Source organism: Saimiri boliviensis, chromosome 5, assembly GCF_048565385.1.
Source record: "Saimiri boliviensis isolate mSaiBol1 chromosome 5, mSaiBol1.pri, whole genome shotgun sequence".
In the NCBI taxonomy this organism is placed as follows: Eukaryota; Metazoa; Chordata; class Mammalia; order Primates; family Cebidae; genus Saimiri; species Saimiri boliviensis.
In genome coordinates, this window is record NC_133453.1 from 105,396,793 (window position 1) to 105,422,030 (window position 25,238).

Below are 25,238 nucleotides of genomic sequence, written 5' to 3' on the forward strand. Positions count from 1 at the left end.
TGTAGGCAGCGGTAAGCAGCACAGCACAGAGGTCTTGGTTTTAGACAGAACCTTTATTAGCAAACAACTTGAAAGCAGCCATCCTGGGGGCGGCAGGGGAGAACCCACCACAGCCTCCCCTCAGTATTCTTCGCCTTCTTCAGCCTCAGCCTCCACGGAATCCACGCCCACCTCTTCATAATCCTTCTCCAGAGCTGCCAGGTCCTCGCGGGCCTCGGAGAACTCCCCCTCCTCCATGCCTTCCCCCACGTACCAGTGCACAAAGGCCCGCTTGGCATACATGAGGTCGAACTTATGGTCCAGGCGGGCCCAGGCCTCCGCGATGGCCGTGGTGTTGCTCAGCATGCACACAGCCCGCTGCACCTTGGCCAGATCCCCTCCAGGGACCACCGTGGGGGGCTGGTAGTTAATGCCAACCTGCCAGAGGAGAAGAAAGCAGTCTGTGAAGCTTATATCAAACCTAGAAATAGTAGCTATTTTTCCTCAAACAGAAGACACCCTGTAGGTGACCAGGAGAATGCTCAGTTCACCTCACAAATGTCACTAAGCCCTTCTCTGTGCCAGGCAGGGTGATAGTTCCAGACAAATAGAAAGGAACCTTGGAGGTAGCTACCTTGGCGGGATCCCAAGCTACCTGAAGGCTCTGTCCTAGCAACTGTGACATGTGATAGGTGCCAAGGTGAGGAGTCTTCCCTCTGAAAATGTATACTGCTTGTCTTCTTTGTAGATTACGATGAAATTCTGTAGCTAAACTTTCCACCCAGAGACATTCAGAGTACACAAATCTTCCTCAAGATATCATGGGGAACATCACACCCACCAAACAAGCCACTGTCGCTATGCAAAGGTAGCAGATCATGGGTCAAGAGTCATATGAATGCTGCTACCACAGTAGCAGGAAATGGTCCGTATGCCTGCTTATGTAGGGGGTGACATTCCAAGGTGGGGACCAAAAGGGAGGCATTTCAAGTTTCAGAACTTGGGAATAACATGACCCGAGGTCCTGGCAGCAGTGCACAGGGTCAACTAGAGCAGGGGTCAACAAGTTCTGTCAATGACAAGACCAGGCCAGGTGTGGTGGCTGAAGCCTGTAACCCCAGCACTTTAGGAGACCGAGGTGGGCAGATCACTTTAGACTAGGAGTTTGAGACCACCCTGGCCAACATGGAAAAACCTCATCTCTATCAAAAATACAAATATTGGCTGGGCATGATGGCTCTTACCTGTAATCTAGCACTCTGGGAGGCTGAGGCAGGTGGATCACCTGAGGCCAGGAGTTCAAGATCAGCCTAGCCAACATGGCAAAACCCTGTCTCTACTCAAAATACAAAAATTAGCCAGGCATGGTGGCAGGCACCTGTAATTCCAGCTACTTAAGAGGCTGAGGCAGGAGAATTGCTGGTACCCAAGAAGCAGAGGTTGTAGTAAGCAGAGATCATGCCTCTGCACTCCAGCCTAGGTTAACAGCATGAGATTCTGTCTCCAAAAAAAAAAAAAAAGTGAGAAGATCATAGTACAAATTCTAGGCCTTACAGACCACATGACTGTCACACCTATCCCACTCTGCTATTGGATAGCAAAATCAGTCTGCAAATGAAGGGGTGTGGTGGCTGTGTTCAGATAAAACCTTACTTAACAAAATTAAGCAGCTAGTGCTAATCCCTGATGGAGAGGAAGAGAGGCCGAGAGTAAGAAATCCCAGTCAGAGCCAAGTACAGGGGTCTCCCCAGAAGCAGTGGGGGTCTAAGCTAGAGGCGGCAAGGAAACATAGCACAAGGCTTCGCATGTCCAACAGAGAAAAATGTGACCAGATTTAGTGACCAACTATTGGAAAACCTGAAAGGGGACAGCAAAGTTTCTTTCATGTCAGTGGAAGGTAGGGACGGATTTTGTATCTGAGGCAAACCCAGACCAAAATTACTAGCTTCTCAGGAAAGAAAGATGGTGCTGGGTGTTTTTTTCAGACGGGGTTTTGCTCTGTCACACAAACACTGGTGGGATCTCAGTTCATGGCAACCTCTGCCCCTCAGGCTCCAGTGATCCTCCCACCTCAGCCTCCTGAGTAGCTAGGACCACAGGTGCAAACCACCACACATGGCTAATCTTTTGTATTTTTGTTAGAGACAGAGTCTCGTCCCATTGCCCAGGCTGGTCTCGAACTCCTGAGTTCAAGCAGTCTGCCTTGGCCTCCCAAAGAGCAGGAATTACAGGTGTGAACTACCGAGCCTGTTACTGTTTTCATCAAAAAGATTCATTCTTTCTTTAAATCAATAATTCATTCACTCTTTCTAAATCAAACACTCCATAAGACAGTGCAGAGAAGGACTTAGTGAAGCAGTTTATAGTAATGCTCAAGTTAAAATAAAATACATACACCATCCATGTGATTCCCCAAAATGCCCATAAAATTCGTACTAAGCTCCACCTATCTTTTCCACATGAATTCTACCACCCAAGAAAGGGACACAAACATCCTTCAGAAAATATCTTATTAAAAAAAATATGCTGTCTCATGCCTGTAATCCTAGCACCTTGGGAGGTTGAGGTGAGTGGATCGCTGGAGCCCAGGGGTTTGAGGCCCGCTGGGCAACACAGTGAGGCCCTGTCTCCACAAAAAAATACAAAAATTAGCTGGGTGTGGTGGTGTACACATGTGGTCCCAAGGTACTTGGGATACTGAGGTGGCAAGATCACCTGAGCCCAGGAGGTTGAAGGTACAGCAAGCTGTGATCATGACGCTGTACTCCAGTCTGAGTGAAAGTGAGATTCTGTCTCAAAGCAATAAATAAATATGGCCAAGTGCAGTGGCTTGTGCCTATAGCACTTTGGGAGGTCAAGGTGGGCGGATCACTTGAGACCACGAGTTTGAGACCAGCCTGGCCAACATGGCAAAACCCCATCCCTACTAAAAATACAAAAGTTAGCCAGGCATGGTGTGCATGTCTGTGGTCCTAGCTAAGCGGGAAGCTGAGGTGAGAGAACTGCTTGAGCCTGGGAGGCAGAGGTTGCAGTGAACGAAGATCACACTACGGTATTCCAACCTGGGGGACAAAGTGAGACCCTGTCTTGAAAAATAAATAAATAAAGCTTGCCACAAGATGTATAGTGTGATGACTCACAAAGAGAGTTCAAAAGACATCAACAGGCCAGGTGCTGTGGCTCATGTCTGTAAACCCAGCACTCTGGGAGGCTGAGGAGGGCCAATCACCAGAGGTCAGGAGTTCCAAGACCAGCCTGGCCAACAGACAACACCCCGTCTATACTAAACACACAAAAATTATCCAGGCATGGTGGCGCATGCCTGTAATCCCAGCTACTTGAGACAGTGAGGCAGAAAAATTGCTTGAACCCGGGAGGTGGAGGTTGCAGTGAGCCGATATCACACCACTGCACTCCAGCCCAGGCAACAGAGCGAGATTCCGTCTCAGAAAAACAGACATCACTGAATCAATGATTACTCTGGTTCACTAATTTGTGCCCATGTGCCTAGCCCATGGAATAGACATGGTCTCCCCAAAGGATGCGGGCCTTTAGGGGCAGCGTTATTCTGTGCATCTGCTGCTTGCTGAAAGGGCTCCACATGACCCAGTCATACCTTAAATCCGGTCGGGCACCAATCCACAAACTGGATGGTGCGCTTGGTCTTGATGGTGGCGATGGCTGCGTTGACATCTTTTGGGACCACGTCCCCCCTGTACAACATGCAGCAGGCCATGTATTTGCCATGGCGAGGGTCACACTTGACCATCTGATTGGCTGGCTCGAAGCAAGCATTGGTGATCTCGGCCACAGACAGCTGCTCGTGGTAGGCCTTCTCGGCTGAGATGACCGGGGCGTAGGTGGCCAGGGGGAAATGGATGCGAGGGTACGGCACTAGGTTGGTCTGGAATTCCGTCAAGTCCACATTCAGGGCCCCATCGAATCGCAGGGAGGCTGTGATAGAGGACACAATCTGCCCAATCAGACGATTGAGGTTGGTGTACGTGGGCCGCTCGATGTCCAGGTTGCGCCGACATATGTCATAGATGGCTTCGTTGTCGACCATGAAGGCACAGTCAGAATGTTCCAGGGTCGTGTGGGTGGTCAGGATGGAGTTGTAGGGCTCCACCACGGCTGTGGAGACCTGGGGGGCTGGGTAAATGGCAAACTCTAGCTTGGACTTCTTGCCATAATCCACTGAGAGCCGCTCCATGAGCAGAGATGCGAACCCAGAGCCAGTGCCGCCCCCAAAGCTGTGGAAGATGAGGAAGCCCTGCAGTCCCGTGCACAAATCCGCCTGAGAGAAACCAGACAACGTGAGTCAATGCCCGTGGAAGCCACGCCACCAACCTCCACCAAGCCAGGGCCTCTTCTCTTTGCCTCTGATGAGTTGATATGGATTCAAATCACCCATAATGAACACGCATTAACACTTTGAAGCAAAGAAAAGCAGATAAAGATCTACAAACAAATCACAATTACAGACTCGGTAGGACTCAAGATGCTGGTCTAAGTTTTTGTTTGAGACAGAGTCTCGCTTTGTCACCCAGGCTGGAGTGCAGTGGTGCAATCTTGGCTCACTACGACCTCCATGTCCTGGGTTCAAGCAATTCTCCTGCCTCAGTCTTTCAAGTAACTGGAAGTACAGGTGTGCGCCACCACACCTGGCTAACTTTTGTAGCTTTAGGGTAGACAGGGTTACACCATGTTGGCCAGGCTGGTCTCGCACTCCTGATCTCAGGTGATCCACCCACCTCAGCCTCCCAAAGTGCTAGGATTGCATGTGTGAGCCACTGCACCCACAGTGATCCAAGTCTAAGTTCTGATCAGATGACCTTCACTTCACATTCTAAGGCCTACCCTCCCATGCAAGACAACGCCCACATGAAGTCTTCTCTTCTTACCAGTTTGCGGATCCGGTCCAGGACCAGGTCGACAATCTCCTTGCCGATGGTGTAATGGCCTCTGGCGTAATTATTGGCTGCATCTTCCTTCCCGGTGATCAGCTGCTCCGGGTGGAAGAGCTGCCTGTAGGTCCCTGTGCGCACTTCATCTACAAAAGAAACAGTGTGTGCTGTGAACCTTTAAGGCCTGTTCTCACCAAGATGGACACATTCCAGGACTGTTCATTTCTACAAAGTACATGCTGTTCCAAGTACGTGACCTACATGTCATAGGTCAACAGTGGCAGTGTCTGGTAGAAAATGTCTGTGTGATAACCAGATTGCAAGTGCAATTTATGACTCTAGGAAGTTAAACTCAGCCTGCAGTATAAACGATAGCATGACCAGTTCCCAGCAAAAGGCAATAAGCTTCCCCACCCCTACACAGGTAATTCTACAGGTAATTCTGTCCTACGTGTAGCTACATCAAAGGCTGTTAAGTTAAAAACTCTTACAAACTGGGCAGTCACCAGGTCAGTGTGATTTCTGCAGGCAGTCCCATCAGGGCACCCTGTGTGGCCAGGGTATCACAGGCTTTCAGGTGACACTGTCATCTCCTGTGGTGTGGGGGGCACTGAAAGGTGCTTTGTAGTGCTCCTTGGCTTCTTGGAAACTACTCAGGCTTCTAATCTGAAGGAAGCAAATGACTGTTCTGTACTTACCTTCTGTGCCTAAGATGCAGGTCAAGACTCTCGTGCACCAGCGTAAGAGACTGCCTAGCATTTGGGAGGAAACCAGTGCCGCCGCACCCTGCAGGCGCGGCTGCCTAAGCAGGGCTGAGGCAGCCACGAGGGAATCTCTCCACAGCCTATCTTACTGCTGGCAAAGCAGCTTTTCGCTGTACGTCAGGTGTTCCTAAATTAGGAGCCGAGTCTCACAGAGACTTTGATCACAAACCTTTCAGTTTATCCCCTAACACCGCCATAGGCATACACTTGTCTATTCCATCCTTTCTGCAGGGGAATTCAAAGGAGCCCACATGGGGCTTTACCAGTGCTCTCCCACTCTCCCAGGAAAGCTGCCATCCAGTGCCAGGGCACCTACCGACCACGGTGGGCTCCAGGTCTACAAACACTGCTCTGGGCACGTGCTTGCCAGCCCCAGTCTCACTGAAGAACGTGTTGAAGGAGTCGTCCCCGCCACCGATGGTTTTATCACTTGGCATCTGACCATCGGGCTGAATTCCATGTTCAAGGCAGTACAGTTCCCAGCAGGCATTGCCGATCTGGACACCTGCCTGCCCCACGTGGATAGAGATACACTCGCGCTGTGAACCGGAACAGAAAAGTGAACCCATTGATTTCAAGGCAACATGAAACTATATGGCATGCGAAATACTCTAATTTAATATTTGTATAGTGTTTCAGTGTCTGGTGCTTTCACAATTGATATTTCGTAGAAGGGTTAGGCGACTGATCCCGTTATCCCTGTGAAAACTAACTTGCTTTAAATCATCCTAGCTACTAAGTTCTAGAGGTAGCCCTAGAACCTGTTTGCCACTACAGAAAAATTAAGTTATTTTAAAACTTAGAAGCCATGTAATGGCAATAATCAACTCCACATTATAGCCAGTCACAGTAATTCTCTGAAGAATATATAGCAGTTTTATTATGTCCTGACCAAAAGACAAGGTAGTCGGGTTGGGTAAGGAAATACAAAGTCAGTCCCAGGCCACCATGGTTCAAGCCCCGTTGCTCAGTGTCTGTCCTCTCTCTGCCCCCTCAGATCTACCCTCCATCATTCACGTCCGGCTCTGTGCTCCTGGAGGCTGACCATGAGGACGGCATCAGAAGCTTTCCTCACTCTCTTGAGTTCTTGCTGGTTTAGTCAATGGCAGGCAGCAGCAGAAGACTGGAAGGAGAGTGGCGTCAGGGTATTCCCTCCTTGGCCCCTTCCTGCCCAGCTGCTGTTGGTGACCTGAATCCCTCCATCAAGGCCACACTTTTGGCAGGCGGGCCTTTTCATAAAGCTACCTTTTCGATTTCTTGTAACCACTCCCTCTCTTCACCCCTTGAAGCCTAGGAGTGTAATGGCTCCCAGATGTCATCAGTACTGGGACACTGCACTACCCTCTGGTGGTTTATTTAAGCCCTGCCAAGCCAGGTGTGGTGGCTCATTCCTGCAATTCCAGCTATTTCGAAGGCTGAGGCGAGAGGATCGGTTAGGACCAGCTTGAGACCAGCCTGGGTAACATGGTGAGACCCTGTCCCTATGAAAAATTTAAAAATTAGCCAGATGTAGTGGCACACACCTGTAGTCCCAGCTACTTGGGAGGCTGAGGCAGGAGGACTGCTGGAACCCAGGGGTTCAAGGCTGCAGGGAACCGTCATCCTGCAACTGTGCTCCAGCCTGGGCAACAGACCACTGTGTTGAGCTCTGTCTCAAAAAAAAAAAAAAAAAAAAGGATAACTGACAAACCATGGCTATTTAGACTTGGGAATCTGTTCTTTATGTTAATGGGTTGCTTTTTTTATTTGTTTTGGAGGCAGAATGTCTCTGTGGCCCAGGCTGGAGTGCAGTTGTGCCATCACGACTCACTGCAGCCTCAAAGTCCCTGGCTCAACTGATGCTCCCACAGCAGCCTCCTGATTGGCTGAAACCACAGGTCCGCGTCACCACGCCCAGGTAATTTTTGTATGTTTTTTGTAGAGACCATGTTTCACCGTGTTGTCCAAGCTGGTCTTGAACTCCTGATATCTGGTGATCTGCCTGCTTCAACCTGACCAAGGGCTAGGATTCCAGGTGTGAGCCACCATGCCCAGCCAAACGTGTTGGCTTTAGGTGAAAGCGGCAATGTTTCAGCAACGTGTGACCTTTAACTCCTAATCTGTCCAATGTTCACGGCCCCAAACCCCATCAGCAAAACTCAGTGTTTCCGGTAGCAAAGACTTCTGGACTGGAAAGCGCAGGCAGCGCCCTCCCGCTTTCAGGGGGTGATGCCACTATCTGCTCTCTGGAGGACGGGACACCAACAATGGTCCCCGTGCACCTACTCAAGGTCGGCCGCTTGGTCTTAAACGAAAGCTGCTGTCCCTGCTCTGGGACCCGCAGCCCCGGGGGACGATCCTGGGTCCTCGTGTCCCGCCCTAGACCCCGCGTCCTTCTCTGGCCTCCTCTCCGCCCCCAGGTCCGCAACACTGTCCCTCCGTCTAGCCGAGGCCAACTTCCTCTGCCTGGGCGTCTGCGGGGCCAGAGTGGCCCGGGCCTTACCATGGTGAGCTCCGCCGCTGCAGCCCAACGCCACTACCTGACCTCAACCGCTGCCGCTGCCGCCGCTGCCTCCCGCACAACTGCAACCTCCTGCTCCCGTGCGCTGTCCGGGATTGGCCTGCTGGTGCTAGGCCACCATTGGCCCGGAGTTCCTAAGAGGCGGACCGAGGGCCGGATCCCAGTTGTGATTGGCCATTACTCACACATGTAATGGGGACGCTCTCTCATTGGATGCAGTATTGGCGGGAAGGCAGCGACGTCATCAAAGGCTGCGTGGGTGCTGAGGCATTTCCGGAGTGTCTTCTGACTGCGAGGTGGGAGCTGCTACTGTGCTGCCTTTGTGGGTCACGGAACACAGCCTTGCACATAAGCTCCTAGACTGCCACTGGCCCTCCCGGATTGCCCCAGGCCTGCTTTCCCCAGGCCTGCTTTCCCCCTGCCGTCCCCCCACCCCCCGACATTCAGATCTTTGCAAACAAGTACGCCTCTGAGAGGCCTTCCCGCCATCGACCCAAGTCACAGCAGTAACGCAGTCATCCCCCGTTCCCACCCAGCACCCAGGAAGTGGCAGGATTCGATCACTTTTGTGACTAAAAAGGGAAAATTGGTGCCGAACGCAATGGCTCACACCTGCAATCTCAGCACTTTGGGAGGCCGAGGCGGGCAGATCACCTTACGTCAGGAGTTCCAGACCAGCCTGGCCAACATGGTGAAACCCCGTTTCTACAAAAAATACAAAAATTAGTCGGGCATAGTGGTAGGCACCTGTAATCCCAGCTACACGGAAGGCTGAGGTAGGAAAATCCCTTGAACCGAGGAGGCAGAGGTTGCCGTGAGCCGAGATCGCACCTCTGCACATTCCATCTTGGGCAACAGAACCAGACTCTATCTCAAAAAAGAAAAAAGAAAAGGAAAAAGTGAGGCAAAATTAATGTAAGTGGAGAGGTTGGGCCAGGCGCAGCAGCTCACACCTGTAATTTTAGTGCTTTGGGCGGCCCCAGCAGGAGGATGGCTTGAGGTCTGGACCTGGAGACCTGCCTGGGTAATGTGGTGAGACCCACCTTGCCCGTTTCTACAAAAAATAAAATAAAATAAAAAATAGCAAGGCGTGGTGGTGCACACCTGTAATCCCAGCTACTTAGGAGGTTGAGACAGAAGAATCGCTTGAACCCAGGAGGCGGAGGTTACAGTGAGCTGAGATCCAGCCACTGCATTCCAGCCTGGGCTAGAGAGCCAAACTCTGCCTTGGAAAAACAAAAAGTGTAGTTGATTTGGGCCAAGTTTGAGACATGCAATCCTGGAGATGCAAGTTGTCTTAATATACACTCTGATTAGCAGCAGTTACAAGTGGGCTTTTAAAGGAAAAGAAGGGGCAGTTCCTAGGTTGTTTACCAAGAATTTTAAAAATAGAGGGGGAGTCTTGCTATGTGGCCCGGTTGATCTTGAACTCCCACCTCAGCTGGCCTGGCCTGAGGAATTTACATTAAAATCACATAAGCTATTTATTGGGCCGAGTATGATGGCTCACGCCTGTAATCCCAACACTCTGGGAGGCCAAGGGGCACAGATCACAAGGTCAGGATTCAAGACCAGCCTGGTCAAGATGGTGAAACCCTGTCTCTACTAAAAAGACAAAAATTAGCCAGGCATGGTGGTGGGTGCCTGCAGTCTCAGCTACTTGGGAGGCTGAGGTAGGAGAATTGCTTAAACCTGGAGGCAGAGGTTGAAGTGAGCTGAGATCGCACCATTGCACTCCGGCCAGGGCAACAGAGTGAGACTCTGTCTCAAAAAAAAAAAAAGAAAGAAAAGAAAAAGCTATTTATTGGCTCTACATTGTCTTTTGTATCACAGATTCCAGGAACAGGAAGATAATGGATTAAGCTAGCCAGGAAAAATGCCTTTAAACAGTCACCTGGGACATGGGAATGAGGTATGTGACTGAAGTCCCGTATTCCTAACCTGTGGGCCTGATAGATTCTGCACACCTCACATAACTCAACGTGCTGTGAATACTTTTTCTATTCTCATTTCTTTAGTGAGAGGGAGTGGGTTTATGGTCACCAGAAAAGGGGAAGGCACACCCCTGTTCCGGGAAGAGCAAGTGGGGACCCAATACCTATTTTGGAAGAGTTGAGAATAGTCACCTGATTCTTTTTATTTATTTATTTATTTGACACTGGTTCTCACCATGTTGACCAGGCTGGACTCAAACTTCTGGGCTCAAATGATCCCCCTGCCTCTGCCTTCCTTGTAGGCTGGGACTACAGGCATGTGAGTCTTCCCAGTTTGATTCTTCCATTCCTAAAGACCATCTTAGTGTGTATTCAGTTCTGGGAAAAGCACCGGAGGAAACATGCTGGCTTAGCCCCAGCTCAACACCAGAATGCAGCACCCCATCTGGAGATGCCACCTGAATGGCATCTCCCTAGAGAGTGTTAACCTACTTAACGTAGGTCCTTAACTTTCCCTCCTGAGAGGAGAACAGTAAAGAGAGAGGGAGCTACCCCAGTGGGATGGCACTCATAGGGTCAGGAGTTGAGACTTTTCTGTGGGCCTTGGGGCGTCTGAACAGTGTGATAAGGTCTGCCCTTAGAAGAATGCTTTGGCAAAAGGCGAAGGGGCAGACAGGGAGTTCTGCAGACAGCCAGGAAATCAGAGGAGGCCACTGGCTCCCTGCCTCTCCTCCCCAGGAGGGTGAATCCTTCGGTATTAGTCATCTTTGGGCACGATAAAAAAAAAATACCTTTGACTGAGTGGCTTAAACAACAAGGTGTTATTTTCTCACAGTTCCGGAGGCTAAAATCCCAGAGGCCTCTCTTACTGGCTTGCACACAGGCACCTTTTCACCATGTCCTCCAACGGGGTAGGGGGAGAGATCTCCATAGGATCCAAGATCTCTGGTCTCTCTCTCTCTCTTTTTTTTTTTTTTTTTTTTTTTTTTTGAGACAGAGTCTTGGTTTGTCACCAGGCGCCAGGCTGGAGTGCAGTGGCGAGATCTCGGCTCACTGCAACCTCCACCTCCCGGGTTCAAGCAATTCTCCTGCCTCAGTCTCCTGAGTAGCTGGACCTACAGGTACATGTCACCACGCCCAACTAATTTTTGTATTTTTAGTAGAGATGGGGTTTCACCATGTTAGCCAGGGTGTTCTTGATCTCTTGACATCATGATCCGCCTGCCTCAGACTCCCAAAGTGCTGGGATTACAGGCAGGAGCCACTGTGCCCGGCCTATCTCTGGTCTCTTATAAGGACACTAATCCTATTGGATCAAGGCTACCCTTATGACCTCACTTAATCTTCATCATCTCCTTATAGGCCTTGTCCCCAGATACAGTCACATTGGGGATAAGAGCTTCAATGTCTAATATTGGCAGCGGGGGACACCATTCAGTCCATAGCCCTCCCCTTCCTCAGGGCTTCAACCACATCATGCACAGAACTTAGCTGCAGCCTCCATCACACGGTGCTCCTCAGTATAGTCATGCATCCCTCAGCGGCTGGGACATGGTCTCAAAAATGCATCATCAGGCGATTCATTGATGTGAGACCATCACAGAGTGTACTTAGACCAACTAAGGTGGTGCAGCACCTAGACCACAGGGTACAGCATATTGTCCCTCGGCTACAGACCCGTACAGCAAGGATTTGTGTATCTAAACACAGAAAAGCTACAGGAAAAATATGGCACTATAATCTTACAGGACCACTGTTGTAAATATGCTGTCTGTTGTTGACCAAAATATCATTATATGCCACATGACGGAAATATTTATTTTCCTGATTACAAAAGCAAACCATATTCCCGGTAGAGAGTGTGGAAAATTAGCAACAAAATATTTATTCTACTGTAAATGACAAAAGAAAAAGAAAAATTGAGCCGTGCACATGCCCATTTTTACTGTAAGTTATGATTCCATAACTGGCTTGTGGTAAGCAGTGTTTCTGGCCCCTAAGTATTGTTACCTTGTGTATTTTATTTAGTATACATCACTAAAAAAAAGAGTGTTGTGAATTATTAAATCCTCGCAGTAAGTCAGCTAGCAAAGTTTACATATAGTCACTGCACAGAAAGGAACACAAATTATTTCCTCTTTTGCTCAGATTCAGACAGGCTTGAGTGACAACTTGAGGACAAGGTGGAGCTTTGCCAAGATTTCTCGCAGCAGGTGCAGGGGACCTGAGAAGAACCACCTCATGGTGCAGCAGGAGCAAGACCTGTGCAAGGAACTAGGCGGCTGGGTTCTGTGTGAGAAAGGCTTACGAGACTGCAGAGTTTTGCAAGGTTGAGTTCATACACATGTTTAAAGACCTCCTTGGGTCTCCTGCTCATGGACTGTCCCTGCGGCATGCAGGATACCAAGGCCAAGCCTGGTTCTAGGGTCTCTGCTGTGCCGAGTTCTGCACAACCCGGATCAGCTGGCTGAGCTTGGCTCCCAGTCATGGGTGCCTTTCAGTGCCCTGCCTGCAGCAGGCACCCACTTCACCATCATCATCTGCCTCTCCAGTTCAACCCCGCAGAGTAAGCAGAAACTCCCCCACCCCCACCCCTTCTGAGTGAGGAACGACGTCCAGAGGGCACTGTGTTATCAGCAGTGACACACGCTGATAGTCAGTGCACCTGACTCCAGTGACCTCCCCTTTCTCTCTCTGACATGCCCCTGCCCTTAGAAGGCGCATCTTAATGATGACAGGGAACTAACAAGAGGCCATTTGTTAAAACATGGCTGATTACCCCATAAATCCTTTATAGATTTGGTTTTTAGGAAGATATGTGAACTTTATGTTCAAATGCCAGTATGGTAATAACACAATTAGGTTCTGGGATTGTGTGTGTGTGTGTGTGTGTGTGTGTGTGTGTGTGTGTGTGTGTGTGTCTGTGTGTGTCTGTGTGTGTGTGTGATGGAGTCTCGCTCTGTCGCCAGGCTGGAGTGCAGTGGTGTGATCTCGGCTCACTGTGTATGCTCAGTTTCCTAAAATACATTTATTTACACATTTAACTCCTTGGAACTGTAGTTTGTGATCTGTCCTCTAAAATGTGCCAGATTTTATTTTATTTTATTTTATTTTATTTTATTTTATTTTATTTTTTTTGAGACGGAGTTTCGCTCTTGTTACCCAGGCTGGAGTGCAATGGCGCGATCTCGGCTCACCGCAACCTCCGCCTCCTGGGTTCAGGCAATTCTCCTGCCTCAGCCTCCTGAGTTGCTGGGATTACAGGCACGCGCCACCATGCCCAGCTACTTTTTCGTATTTTTAGTAGAAACGGGGTTTCACCATGTTGACCAGGATGGTCTCGATCTCTTGACCTCGTGATCCACCCGCCTCGGCCTCCCAAAGTGCTGGGATTACAGGCCTGAGCCACCGCGCCCGGCAATGTGCCAGATTTTAAACCCAAATTGTTTCTTAAGATCATCTGTGGTGTCATCCACCTGCATGACTTGTCTGGCAGTGCAGCGTGGGCTGTGTGGCATATCCTTGCTTGACGCAGTCACAATAACTCTGAGCCAGGCCCAGAGAGGCCTGGGGTGGCCTTTCCTCCCCATGTGGGATCTGCCCTGCCAGTTTGCTCCAGGTCTCGTCACTTCCCATCTTAGACCAGCAGGTGTTACAGTGACCAAACAGCCAGATCGTTGACCATATCAGCTGCAGGGAGATCAGGGTCATGCGTGCAGCAAGTGGTAAGGTTGGGTTTTCAGGGCAGCTGAACTCATGGTCCACATGGGCTGCAGGGAGGTCAGGGTTGTCAGTGCTGTGAGTGGTGAGGTTGGGTTGTCAGTGCAGCTGAACTCATGGTCCACATGGGCTGCAGGGAGGTCAGTGCTGTGAGTGGTAAGGTTAGGTTGTCAGTGCAGCTGAATTCATGGTAAGTCCCACTTGTGGCCCTCCACCCAGGAAGACTTAAAATAATTCTCTTAATTTTCTTTTCTTTCTTTCTTTCTTTCTTTCTTTCTTTTTTTTTTTTTTTTAAGAGATGAGGTCTCACTTTTTTGCCCAGGTGCTGGTCTTGAACTCCTGGGCTCAAGTGATCCTCCCACCTCAAACTCCCAAAGTGTTGGGGTCGCAGGCCACAGTACCTGGCCTGATTTAAATCTTCAGCACTTTGTGTATATGTATTTTTCTGTTTCTGCTTATGGTTAAGTAACTGGATTGAATGCCTAGATGCTTTATTCACCTTTGCAATTGTGTAGATAACATCAGGCAGAGGTTGACATTACAGAGCCAGAGTCCTGCCGTAAGCTACTCCATGCGGTTGTGGGTCTTTTTTGGTGTGGAGTTGGTGCTCAACACCTGAGCCCCGGTGTTCTTTCCATTGCATGTTTGGCTGGCTTGAGGGGAGCACAGGGCTTTGCCTAAGCAGGGATTTCTCCGATCTGTGGCTCTAATCTGTAACCAGCACTGGCTGTCACTTTTAGCTCTTTAATATAGTGTAAGACTAAAACTCCAGCCTTCCAAGCCTTTGTTAAGCAAAACTAAAACATCCATAATTTTTTTCAGCACTTGCTTGAAGCTTCAGAGCTAGTGAAATCCCAGGCCAAAGAACTCAAAGATGCCCATCAGCAGCAAAAGCTGGCCCTGCAGGACTTCTTGGAACTCAGTGAGCTCATGGCAGAGCTCTGCTCCCAGAAGCAGAAGGTGTGGGACAAGGAGGAGGAGATGGAGGTAGCCATGCAGAAAGTCAACACGATGTGGCAGGAGAACTGAAGATCCAAGAAGCTCAGAAAGAGGAAGCTGTTTAGCCAGGTATGGTGGCTTATGCCTTTAATCTCAGCACTTTGGGATGCCAAGGCGGGTGGATATCCTGAGGTCGGGAGTTTGAGACCAGCCTGGCCAACATGGTGAAACCCTGCCTCTACTAAAAATAGAAAAATTAGCGAGGCATGGTGGTGGGCGCCTGTAGTCACAGCTACTTGGGAGGCTGAGGCAAAAGAATCGCTTGAACCTGGGAGGTGGAGGTTGCAGTGAGCCAAGATCGTGCCACTGCACTCCAGCCTGGGCAACAGAGCAAGACTCTGTCTCAAACAAAACAAAAACAAAAACAAAAACAAAAAAGGTGCTAATTACCTGGAATCACCAGGTCTATCAGTTGTAGATTTAGAGTTGAATTGAAATGTCATTTAAATTAGATACAATTTAAAAATCCATATCATGAACTTAGTTTGGAAAAATCTCATGACAATTAAAACTTTCAAAATCTTCAAAAGAACTTCCAGTGTTAATAATGCTGGTGTACTTAAAGGATGCCACTTGAGCAAGTTATGTGGTGAAATTGCCTCGTCCCAGCTTTGTTCCTTTGTGGAGAAACTCACATGCCAGAGTGTGTGTGGTCAGGGCTGTGCATCACAGGTGAGGCCAGGTGACCTCCTGAGGTTGGTGGTCACTGTGACTTGTCAGACCCCACTTGCCCATGCAGTCACCACTTCAGCATAGGATGCCAAGGGCAGTGGTGCTCGGGCAGGTGGCCAGCTGGGAGTGGAGTGGGGGTCTGTGTAGAGACACGAGACATGACAGGATCTGGGAGTAAGAACCACAGCAACCTCCGGGCCAGACCAAGTGCACTTTTTAAGTAAAGAGCTTGTAAGTGGAGTCTGAGTCCTGTGGAATATGTCTTCACTCCACTATTTCTTTCTTTGTTCTCATAGACCAGCTCAGCTAGTAAGCAAGAAACCCCAACACTGAAGCTGGAAGTGTCCCATCAATTTCTATGATTGCGAGCACAGAACCGCAGGAAGTAAGACAGCATTGTCCTGCTGATGCTCTCACCTGGGGTCTGCCCTCGTGTCTAGGTGACACAGCTGCCCTTGGTGACCAGAAGCCACTCACCTCCTCCCTGTGTAGCAGCTTGCAGTGAGGATCTCTGTCCAGTCACGGGAGCCCACCTTCCATTTTGAGAATTACTGTCAGTCCCTCAGCTAGATGAGGGAGGCTTCTGCCATCTTACTGAAGTGTAACAGCCATACAACAAATTGCACAAATCACAAGTGTGTAACTTAATGAATTTTTACAAAGTGAATATGCCCCAAAACCCAGCACTCAATTTGAGAAATAGAACATTAGCGGACCCTCGGAAGGCTCCTTCATTCTATTTTCCTTTTCTGCCGCAAGCATTCTTTGACTTTATTCTGCTTTCTAGCCCTGTAGCTTAATTTCACTTGTTTTTGGAGTTTATATAGGTTGTAGGGAACCAGCTCCACACCCCACCCGTGGGTATCCCAAGTTCAGTGGCAACAAAGGAATGAGAAAAAGACAGAGTAAGAGTGAAAGTGAGTTTTTTTTTTTTTTTTGTTTCCTTTTGATTCTTTTGCTTCCTTGGACAAAGAAAAAAAAAGACTGAAAGTGGGACCAGGGGACCATCAATTTTTACTGGAGGGAGTGAAGGCCCGGGACTCTGATCTCTCACACTATTGATTGGTTACAATCAGTTTGATCTATAGGGTAGGGGTGGAGTAATGATGGGGAGTGGGTGATGTGATGGTGGAGTGAATCAGTGAACTGGAACTGGTGTGTCATTCTAAAGACTGATAACAGTGGCAGTTTGGGATTTTCACAAATCAAGAACATGTGGTTATCTTCAGCCTATTATCTATGTGCAGCTGGTGGAATGAGGGCCTTACAAGGAGCCTACAGGTTTGGTTACATCTTAGTGCTAGGAAGGGATTTTACGTCCTTAAGCACAACATTTATGGTAACAGAGCCTGGGTCACCCTGCACCAGGACGTGAGGCATGGAGAAGTTTGCTTCCCCAGAGGCTTGCCATGGTGTGTTGTTCCCAACTTATATGTTACTCATGATCAATTTATGTAGGCACTCTGTAAGTCCTTTCTCCTTTGCTGCTTCCCCCAACATGAAATTGTAAATTACGTGTTCTGTGCCTGTCTTCTTTTGCCGTACGTTAGAAGTCATCCATATTATTGTATCTGGCAAAGCTTTGTTCATTCCCATAACCTATGGTATTTTACTAGATAAATACGCTACACTTTACTTACCCATCGTACCTCTGGTGAACAATTGTGGCATTTCAAAATTTGGTATATTATAAATAATGGAGGAATAAACATTTTTCCATGTCTTTTGGTGGACATATGCAGGCTTTTTGCACACTTTTATTAAACTTTAATAAACATTCTGTTTTGCAAGAAGTTCACATGCCAATTCATGCAGAGTTGCCTGAGTCTGTAACAATTGCATAGAATTTAATTGTGTGATGTCTTGTAATGTTTCCCAGTTGGTTGTTTAGTCATGTGGCGGAAACCACTAGTTGTTTGCTAAAATTCATTCTCCCTTTCTTCTGTGGTAATAGATCCTCCACATTTTAAGTGAGGCAGATGGCTCCCCAGAAAAAAAGACCCCCAATAAAGGTGCAACCACGTTCCTAAGTTCTCAATAACAGGCTGTAGGTAGAAATATGGCATGGCACATTTCCATGATCTTTCCTAAAGAGACACACTTTGCTTTCGTATCTCCCTTCCTCATTGCTGTCTATAAACACATACTGCCATCTTCCACCTTGGGGTTGTGGCTCATACAGCGGCCACAAGACAGAAGGAATCCAGGACTTGATATAATCAAGTGTTACATTTACCTTAGACTGCCTATCTGGGCTTCAGCAAGAGCTATGATGGTTTTTCTACCACTCATAATGGAAATAAATTATATGAGTTAGTTTCCAGTTTTTGCTATTGCATACCATATAGCAGTGAACATTGTACCATATATCTTTTATCTTTTAATATGTCTATTTTGTAGAAAAAAAATTTACAGGTGGAATTGCTGGGTCAAAACCTAAGAGCACTTTTGGCCAGGCACCATGGCTCATACCTGTAATCTCAGCACTTTGAGAGGCCAAGGCAGGTGAATCACAAGGTCAGGAGTTTGAGACCAGATTAGCCAATATGGTGAAACCCCATCTCTACTAAAAATGCAAAAGTTAGCTGGGTATGCTATTGGGGAGAGTGAGACAGGAGAATCACTTGAACCCAGGAGGCAGAGGTTGCCGTGAGCCGAGATCGTGCCATTGCACTCCAGCCTGGGCAACAAGAGTGAAACTGCATCTCAAACAAACAAATGAAAAAACTAAGAACACTTTAAACTATAGATGCAGCCCAAGTTTATTCCTCAAAAATTGTGTTACCGCTGACATAAGTGACATTTCTATCTTAAAGATCCTGGGGGTCAAGTTGCTAAGCCTCAAATATGTAAAAGAAAAACAAAACAAAAGAACCAACGATTAAACCCTAATTTTCTTTTTCACATCCTGGTTGTGGTAAGAAAGTTGAGCAGCTTTTCATTTGAAGAGCCTACTTTTCTTTTCCTTTTTTTTTTTTTTTTTTTAAATGACTTGTCTGTTCAAATGCTTTGCCCACTTTTCCATTGCAGTTCTTTGTAATTATTTTAATCAATATTTATAATATAGTTGGCCTTTAAATTCTGTTTTGATTAGCTTTACATTTTTTGATACATAGTATAGAAAATCTTTTTGCATTCTTATCTAATATAAGGCATTCGTACACATTTTTCTTCCAGAAGAAATCTTCAGTGCTTCTAGAAAGCACTGAAGTTCCGTGAATAGAAACTTTTTGCTTTTACAAATTTAATTTGATTAAAGTCCGTTATGATCATAAAGCAATTACAATTCACATTGCTTTCTGTAATGGAGCTTTCTTTTTGTTACATAGGTACACATGTGCCATGGTGGTTTGCTGCACTCATCAACCTGTCATCTACAGTAGGTATTTCTCCTAATGCTATCCCATGAGAATTCTTTTGAGTTTTCTTTTATCTTTTATCTGTCCTTTTAACTCATTGTTTTTATTAATTTGTAATTTTCTGAAAATTACATCAGTGGCTGTATCATTGATGTTTAATTTGAATATGTGTATCTTATTTTTCTTGTCATATTGCACTGAGAATAAAACCAAAATCGTACTGAATATTCTCAGTGAAAGTAGTCATGCGTTTTCTCTTACCAACAGAAATTCTTCTAGTAATTCATCCCTAAGATGCTTAATGTAGAATTCTTAAAAAAATCAAAATCACAGTGAGATACCATCTCATGCCAGTTAGAATGACATTCATTAAAAATTCAGAAAACAACAGATGCTGAAGAGGATATGGAGAAATAGGAATGCTTTTACACTGTTGGTGGGAGACAGTGTGGTGATTCCTCAAGGATCTAGAACCAGAAATACGATTTGACCCAGCAATCCCATTACTGGGTATATACCCAAAAGGATTATAATCATTTTACTACAAAGACACACGCACACGTATGTTTATTGCAGCACTATTCACAATAGCAAAGACTTGGCACCAACCCAAATGCCCATCAATGATAGACTAGATAAAGAAAACATGGCGACATTGTTGCAGGAAACTCCAGCGCAGGAGTCCTGGGCTGCAGCGGGCAACATCGTGTCACTCAGCTAAGATCCGCGGGCAGGAGCCATGCGCGTGTGAGCTGAGAGGTCCCATTGCCCAAGTGGAGCTGTCTGCGATTCTTGTCAAGTTGAGGCTCAATGAGCCTGTGGCCGAAGTTAGCGCCTTGACGTGGGACAACCTGACACGTCGCCAGGAGGGTACTGAGGCGCCTTCTAGCAGTTGAGACGCCAAACCGCGGTCTCCGGAGACCCGCGCCCCCCGCCAGCCGGGCGCACCCTCGACGTTAGCCTTCTTTGTGCGCCGCCAGGACTCCCAGCTCACCGCCAGGCAGCTGAGCCGCGGCACAAAGCAGCGGGACAGCGCCGCCCGCCTCCCTGCACGCGCCCCTGCCTCGGTTTCCCAACTCTGCGCCATTGGGCCACGGCAGGATGATTGCCTCGCATCTGCTCGCCTACTTCTTCTCGGAGCTCATCCACGACCAAGTGCAGAAGGTTGACCAGCATCTCTACCACATGCGCCTCTCTGATGAGACCCTTTCGGAGATTTCTAAGCGGTTCCGCAAGGAGATGGAGAAAGGGCTTGGAGCCACCACCCACCCCACTGCAGCAGTGAAGATGCTGCCCACCGTTGTGAGGCCCACTGCAGACAGGACAGAACACGGAGAGTTCCTGGCTCTGGACCTTGGAGGGACCAACTTCCGTGTGCTTTGGGTGAAAGTAACCGACAATGGGCTCCAGAAGGAGGAGATGGAGAACCAGATCTGTGCCATCCCCGAGGGCGTCATGCGAGGCAGGGGCACCCAGCTGTTTGACCACATTGACAAATGCCTGGCTAACTTCATGGATAAGCTACAAATCAAAGACAGGAAGCTCCCATTGGGTTTTACCTTCTCGTTCCCTTGCCACCAGACTAAACTAGAGGAGAGTTTCCTGGTCTCATGGACCAAGGGCTTCAAGTCCAGTGGAGCAGAAGGCAGAGACCTTGTGGCTCTGATCCGGAAGGCCATCCAGCGGAGAGGGGACTTTGATATCGACATTGTGGCTGTGGTGAATGACACGGTTGGGACCATGATGACCTGTGGTTATGATGACCACAACTGTGAGATTGGTCTTATTGTGGGCACGGGCAGCAACGCCTGCTACATGGAAGAGATGCGCCACATCGACATGGTGGAGGGTGATGAGGGGCATATATGTATCAACATGGAGTGGGGGGACCTTCGGGGATGATGGCTTGCTCAACGACATTCGCACTGAGTTTGACCAGGAGATTGACATGGGCTCACTGAACCCTGGGAAGCAACTGTTTGAGAAGATGATCAGTGGGATGTACATGGGGGAGCTGGTGAGGCTTATCTTGGAGAAGATGGCCAAGCAGAAGCTGCTCTTTGAGGGGAAGCTCAGCCCAGAGCTCCTCAAAACGGGTGGCTTTGAGACCAAAGACATCTCAGACATGGAAGGGGAGAAGGATGGCATCCAGAAGGCCCGTGAGGTCCTGAGGCTGTTGGGCTTGGATCCAGCGCAGGAGGACCGCGTGGCCACTCACCAGATCTGTCAGATCGCGTCCACACGCTCGGCCAGCTTGTGTGCAGCCACCCTGGCCGCCGTGCTGCAGCGCATCAAGGAGAACAAGGGCGAGGAGCGGCTGTGCTCCACCGTTGGGGTTGACAGCTTCGTCTACAAGAAACACCCCCATTTTGACGAGTGTGGTGGCTGGTGCCCGACTGTGATGTCCGCTTCCTCCACTCCGAGGATGGTAGTGGCAAAGGTGCAGCTGTGGTGATGGCGGTGGCGTGACGGCGGTGGCTTACCGGCTGGCGGATCAACACCATTCTGGCCAGAAGACACTAGAGCCTCTGAGGTTGGGTGTAATTAGGTGAAAATGGCCGAGCACCTCTCAGGAGCACAGAGGGGCAAGCGGCTGGTCCTTCTTGTTTGCTCCCGTCTGGCTTTGCTATCAGGTGTAGCACCTCTGCTATTTCCATCTGCACTAATTGACCCAAAATGTGGGTGTTTTCCTGCTACACAAAAGCCAAAAGCTTTCATGTAGATTTTAGGATCACTAAAAGGTGGCCAGAAAATAGAGATGAATTTTAACTTAAATTTTAAGCTTGAAGATTAGATACTATCTTTGAAGTTACACTTTTTTTTTTTTAAGGTAGAGATGTAGGTGTGTAGCTATTAAAGATGTATTGTTGGTTTCCAAAAAGGAACACTGGAAAATAAATTTTGAATGGTTGTGTTACCAGAATTAGGTTGACAGTCCCTTGCTGACACAACTTTGCTTTGTGTAAATACAGTGGATCTCAATCTTTGGGGTGTGCTGAATAGCCAATCATCTCAAATCCTTGAGCATTCAGTCTAGTGAAGATGTCATTATGTATAATAAATAAGTAGTTTAATTAACTATGTGGATGTTAACTATTATTAACAAATTTTAACATTTTCCAAAAAAAAAGAAGAAGAAAAGGAAAACATGGCACATATACACCATGGAATACTATGGAGTCATCAAAAAGATGATGGGTTGATGGGTGCAGCAAACCACCATGGCACATGTATACCTATGTAACAAAAAGAAAGCTCTACTGCAGAAAGCAATGTGAATTGTAATTGCTTTATGATCATAAAGAAAATATTTTGGCCACTCTGAGGTATAGGGAGCCAGCCCCTACACCTCACCCATGGGTACCCCGAGTTTGGTGGTGACAAAGGAAGGAGAAAAAGACAGATTAAGAATGAAAGTGGGACCAGGGACCATCACCTGTAATGGAGGCGGTGAAGGCCCCAAGCTCTGGGTTCCACAATATTTATTGAACACAATCACTTTTATCTACAGTACAGGTGGTAGGGTGAATTGATGAAGGGAGGCTGTGCTTCAGACATAAAATTGATAGCAGAGGTGGTGTATGTGGTTTCTCAAGAGCTGAAAGTGTCTACTTTACAATAGACAATGCAGCTGGTGGGAGCAGGCCTAGCAAGGAGCCTACATGTCTGGTTAAATCCCAGTGCTTCAAGGGAGTGTTATGTCCTTGGGCACTATGTTTAGAATATCAGAGCTTAGGTCACTCTGTTCCTGGGAACATGCTGGCCATAGAGAGGCCTTCTTCCCTAGAGGCCTCCGTGGCCTTCCACAGTTTGTTCCTGATTTCTTTTATACATTACTTACAAGCAGTTTATGTAGGCACATTGTAAACCCTTCCTCCTTTGCTGCTCCCCACAACACTGAGGGATGTTCCAGGAACTAGTTTCAGTCTTACTATAGCTATATAACCCTCTCAGTTCAGCAAAAGGGTCCAAAAATCCAGCCAGTGTTCAGAATGAACATGCATTAGAGATTTGTGAGAATAACTCACATCTAAAGCCTTAGAAGAACAGGTCCTAGGTGTTCTGGCCATAATTCACTTGTTATTGATACCATATGATTGCAATGACATTCTATGGTAAAAGGGCAATGCTTCCTGCTGAGACACAAAACCTTGTATAAAGCTTTCTGGTTTTGGTCCCTCATGTAACAAAGATGTAATTCTGATTAGTTTCTTTCTTTCGTTTTTTTATTCCTCCCAGGGCATTGACATTTCTCGCTTTAATCTCCAGCCATTTCATGCCAAGATGGTTAATACAACTTTTTAAAAAGATTTTTAGAGACTATCTAAGATTATAAGAAGACAGGAAGTAACAATTTGTCCTCTAATTTATCTCATACGTGAAACTTTACTTCTTTTTTTTTCCCTAAGAAGTACCACCAGAATATAATCCTAAAATTTAATGGTTGAGAGACTTGACTATGGAATTTGCTTTCTGCTAAGGCTTGCTGCTAACCCAGATGAATTTGCTCTGAAAATGGCAAAGCCTTCCCCCACCCACCTAAGGATGGAAGAGTAAGTTGCCCTCACTTGCTGAAGATAACTTAAGGTTTTATAATTGCCTAGTGGCAATGATGTGTTGAATTCAAGTAGTTGAAACAAGTAACTTCTGATGCAGGTACTTATGTCAGCAATTGGCTTATTAGTTGACACCAATGTTTTGGCCTTGTTTGGTGAACTGGTAGTTGAATTGATCCTTTCTTGCTATTCAGACTGCCTCTGATCCCTCTGAGAGCCAGAACCATCTGGATGCCAAATTTGACATTGATCAGAAAGGTCCCTGATCTTTAAATACATCAGTTCAAGCAGTGTCAGAAGATGAGTTGGGGAGTTGAAAGGTGGCTCACTTTGGGAGGCTGAAGTGGGTAGACAGCTTAAGCTCAAGAGTTCGAGACCAGCCTGGGCAACATGGAGAAACCCCATCTCTATGAAAAACTACAAAAGATTAACCAGACTTTGTGATGCATGCCTGGAGTCCCAGCTACCCAGGAGGCTGAGGTGGAAGGGTCACTTGAGCCCGGAAGGTCAAGGCATCAGTGAGCTGTGGTTGTACCACTGCACTACAGCCTGGGCAACAAAGTGTGATCTTGTCTCAGGAAAAAAAAAAAAAAAAAAACAAAAAAAAAAAACTAACAAAACAAAAAAGAATTCAAATAGGCCCCTCCCAGGATTAACCATTTGTCTACAAAAGTAAGGAGACATCTGCATCTCGGCAGAACTTGATGAAGGTAGGAAATTATCACATCACATTCTGTTACAGTTTGTGGGCTACTTCTAAAAAAACTTAATGCAACACTGTCACAAGAAAAGATAATGTGCTACCAGTGCTATTGTATGAGTGAGAGAAGGGAACAATTAATGTGTTACAGCCTCTTCTCACCAGCATCTAAGGACATGAAACCTATGCAGCATACCCTCCCCTCTCCCATCCACATGGAATCAGTCATTCAGCATGTCCTTATCAACTAAACAAATTATCCATATACATGTGGTTATGTTAGAAAGTGCAGATAAGAAAAGATACTTTACCGATCTTTTCTTATCATATAACTCATATAATATCAAGTGTCTTACAAGTTCAAGGGTTCTTGTTTCATTTATAATTGCTGCATAACAAACCACCCCAATCTCAGTGGCATATGATTGTATTAAAATAATGACATTTGTCTTCCCAGATTTTATGGGTCAGGAATTTAGTTTGGACACAGGGCAGACTGCTTATATGTCTGCTATGGCCACATCTGGGGCATTTGCTTGGAAGACTCAAAGATTAGGTGTGACAGCAACTTGGAGCAGGAATCATCTGCATGCATCTTCATTTATATGCCTGGTGGTTGATGCTGATTATTGGCTGGGATCTCAGATGGATTACTGGCCAAATTGCCTCTGCACAGCCTCTGCACAGCATCTGCACATGGGTTATTCTGTCCTCCTCACAGCATGTATAGCAGCTGGGTTATAAGAAAAAATGTCCTAAGTAGGAAAGGCAGAAGTGTAAGGTGTTATTATCATCTAGCCTTGGAGGGCACATGACATTACTTCCATTATACTCTATGGGTCATGACAGTCACAAAATTCTGCCCAGCTTGACACTATAGGCTTTTCTTTGGGGGCTCAGAATAAAAAAGTTGAACAGCCTCTACCTGTTTATCTCTTATTCTTTTGCAGGAGTTTTGTGTTACATACAAAGAAAGATGTAGAGATATTGTCCTGTTTTCCAGCTACTAAAGTCAACGGTGAAGAAGCGGCATTTATATCTCTCTATAGCAGTACCAAGAAGAGAGGTACCCTTGACTAAGTAAGCAAGGCAAGATTACTCTTTCTAGACGTTGATTTGTGAGTTAGCAGATAGAACATCAGGCAGAA

General features: G+C 47.2%; 1 protein-coding gene and 1 pseudogene across 2 annotated transcripts; one reads left to right on the forward strand and one right to left on the reverse strand.

Annotated features, from left to right (window-relative positions):
• Positions 1–43: 43 nt before the first annotated feature.
• Positions 44–6,110, reverse strand: LOC120368086 (tubulin alpha-3 chain). 2 transcript variants are annotated; one of them, XM_039479961.2, is made up of 4 exons: positions 5,967–6,110; positions 4,884–5,032; positions 3,596–4,276; positions 44–417 (listed from the first exon to the last, which is right to left on the reverse strand). In XM_039479961.2, the coding sequence occupies exons 1-4, from the start codon at positions 6,085–6,087 to the stop codon at positions 121–123; spliced, it is 1,248 nt and encodes a 415-aa protein (XP_039335895.1). In that variant the 5' UTR covers positions 6,088–6,110; the 3' UTR covers positions 44–120. The 2 variants fall into 2 exon arrangements, with proteins under 2 accessions (XP_039335895.1, XP_074254779.1); XM_074398678.1 differs by lacking the exon at positions 5,967–6,110 and adding an exon at positions 5,585–5,677.
• A 13,825-nt stretch (positions 6,111–19,935) lies between these two features.
• LOC101049897 (hexokinase-2 pseudogene) lies at positions 19,936–23,656 on the forward strand (annotated as a pseudogene).
• Positions 23,657–25,238: the final 1,582 nt, after the last annotated feature.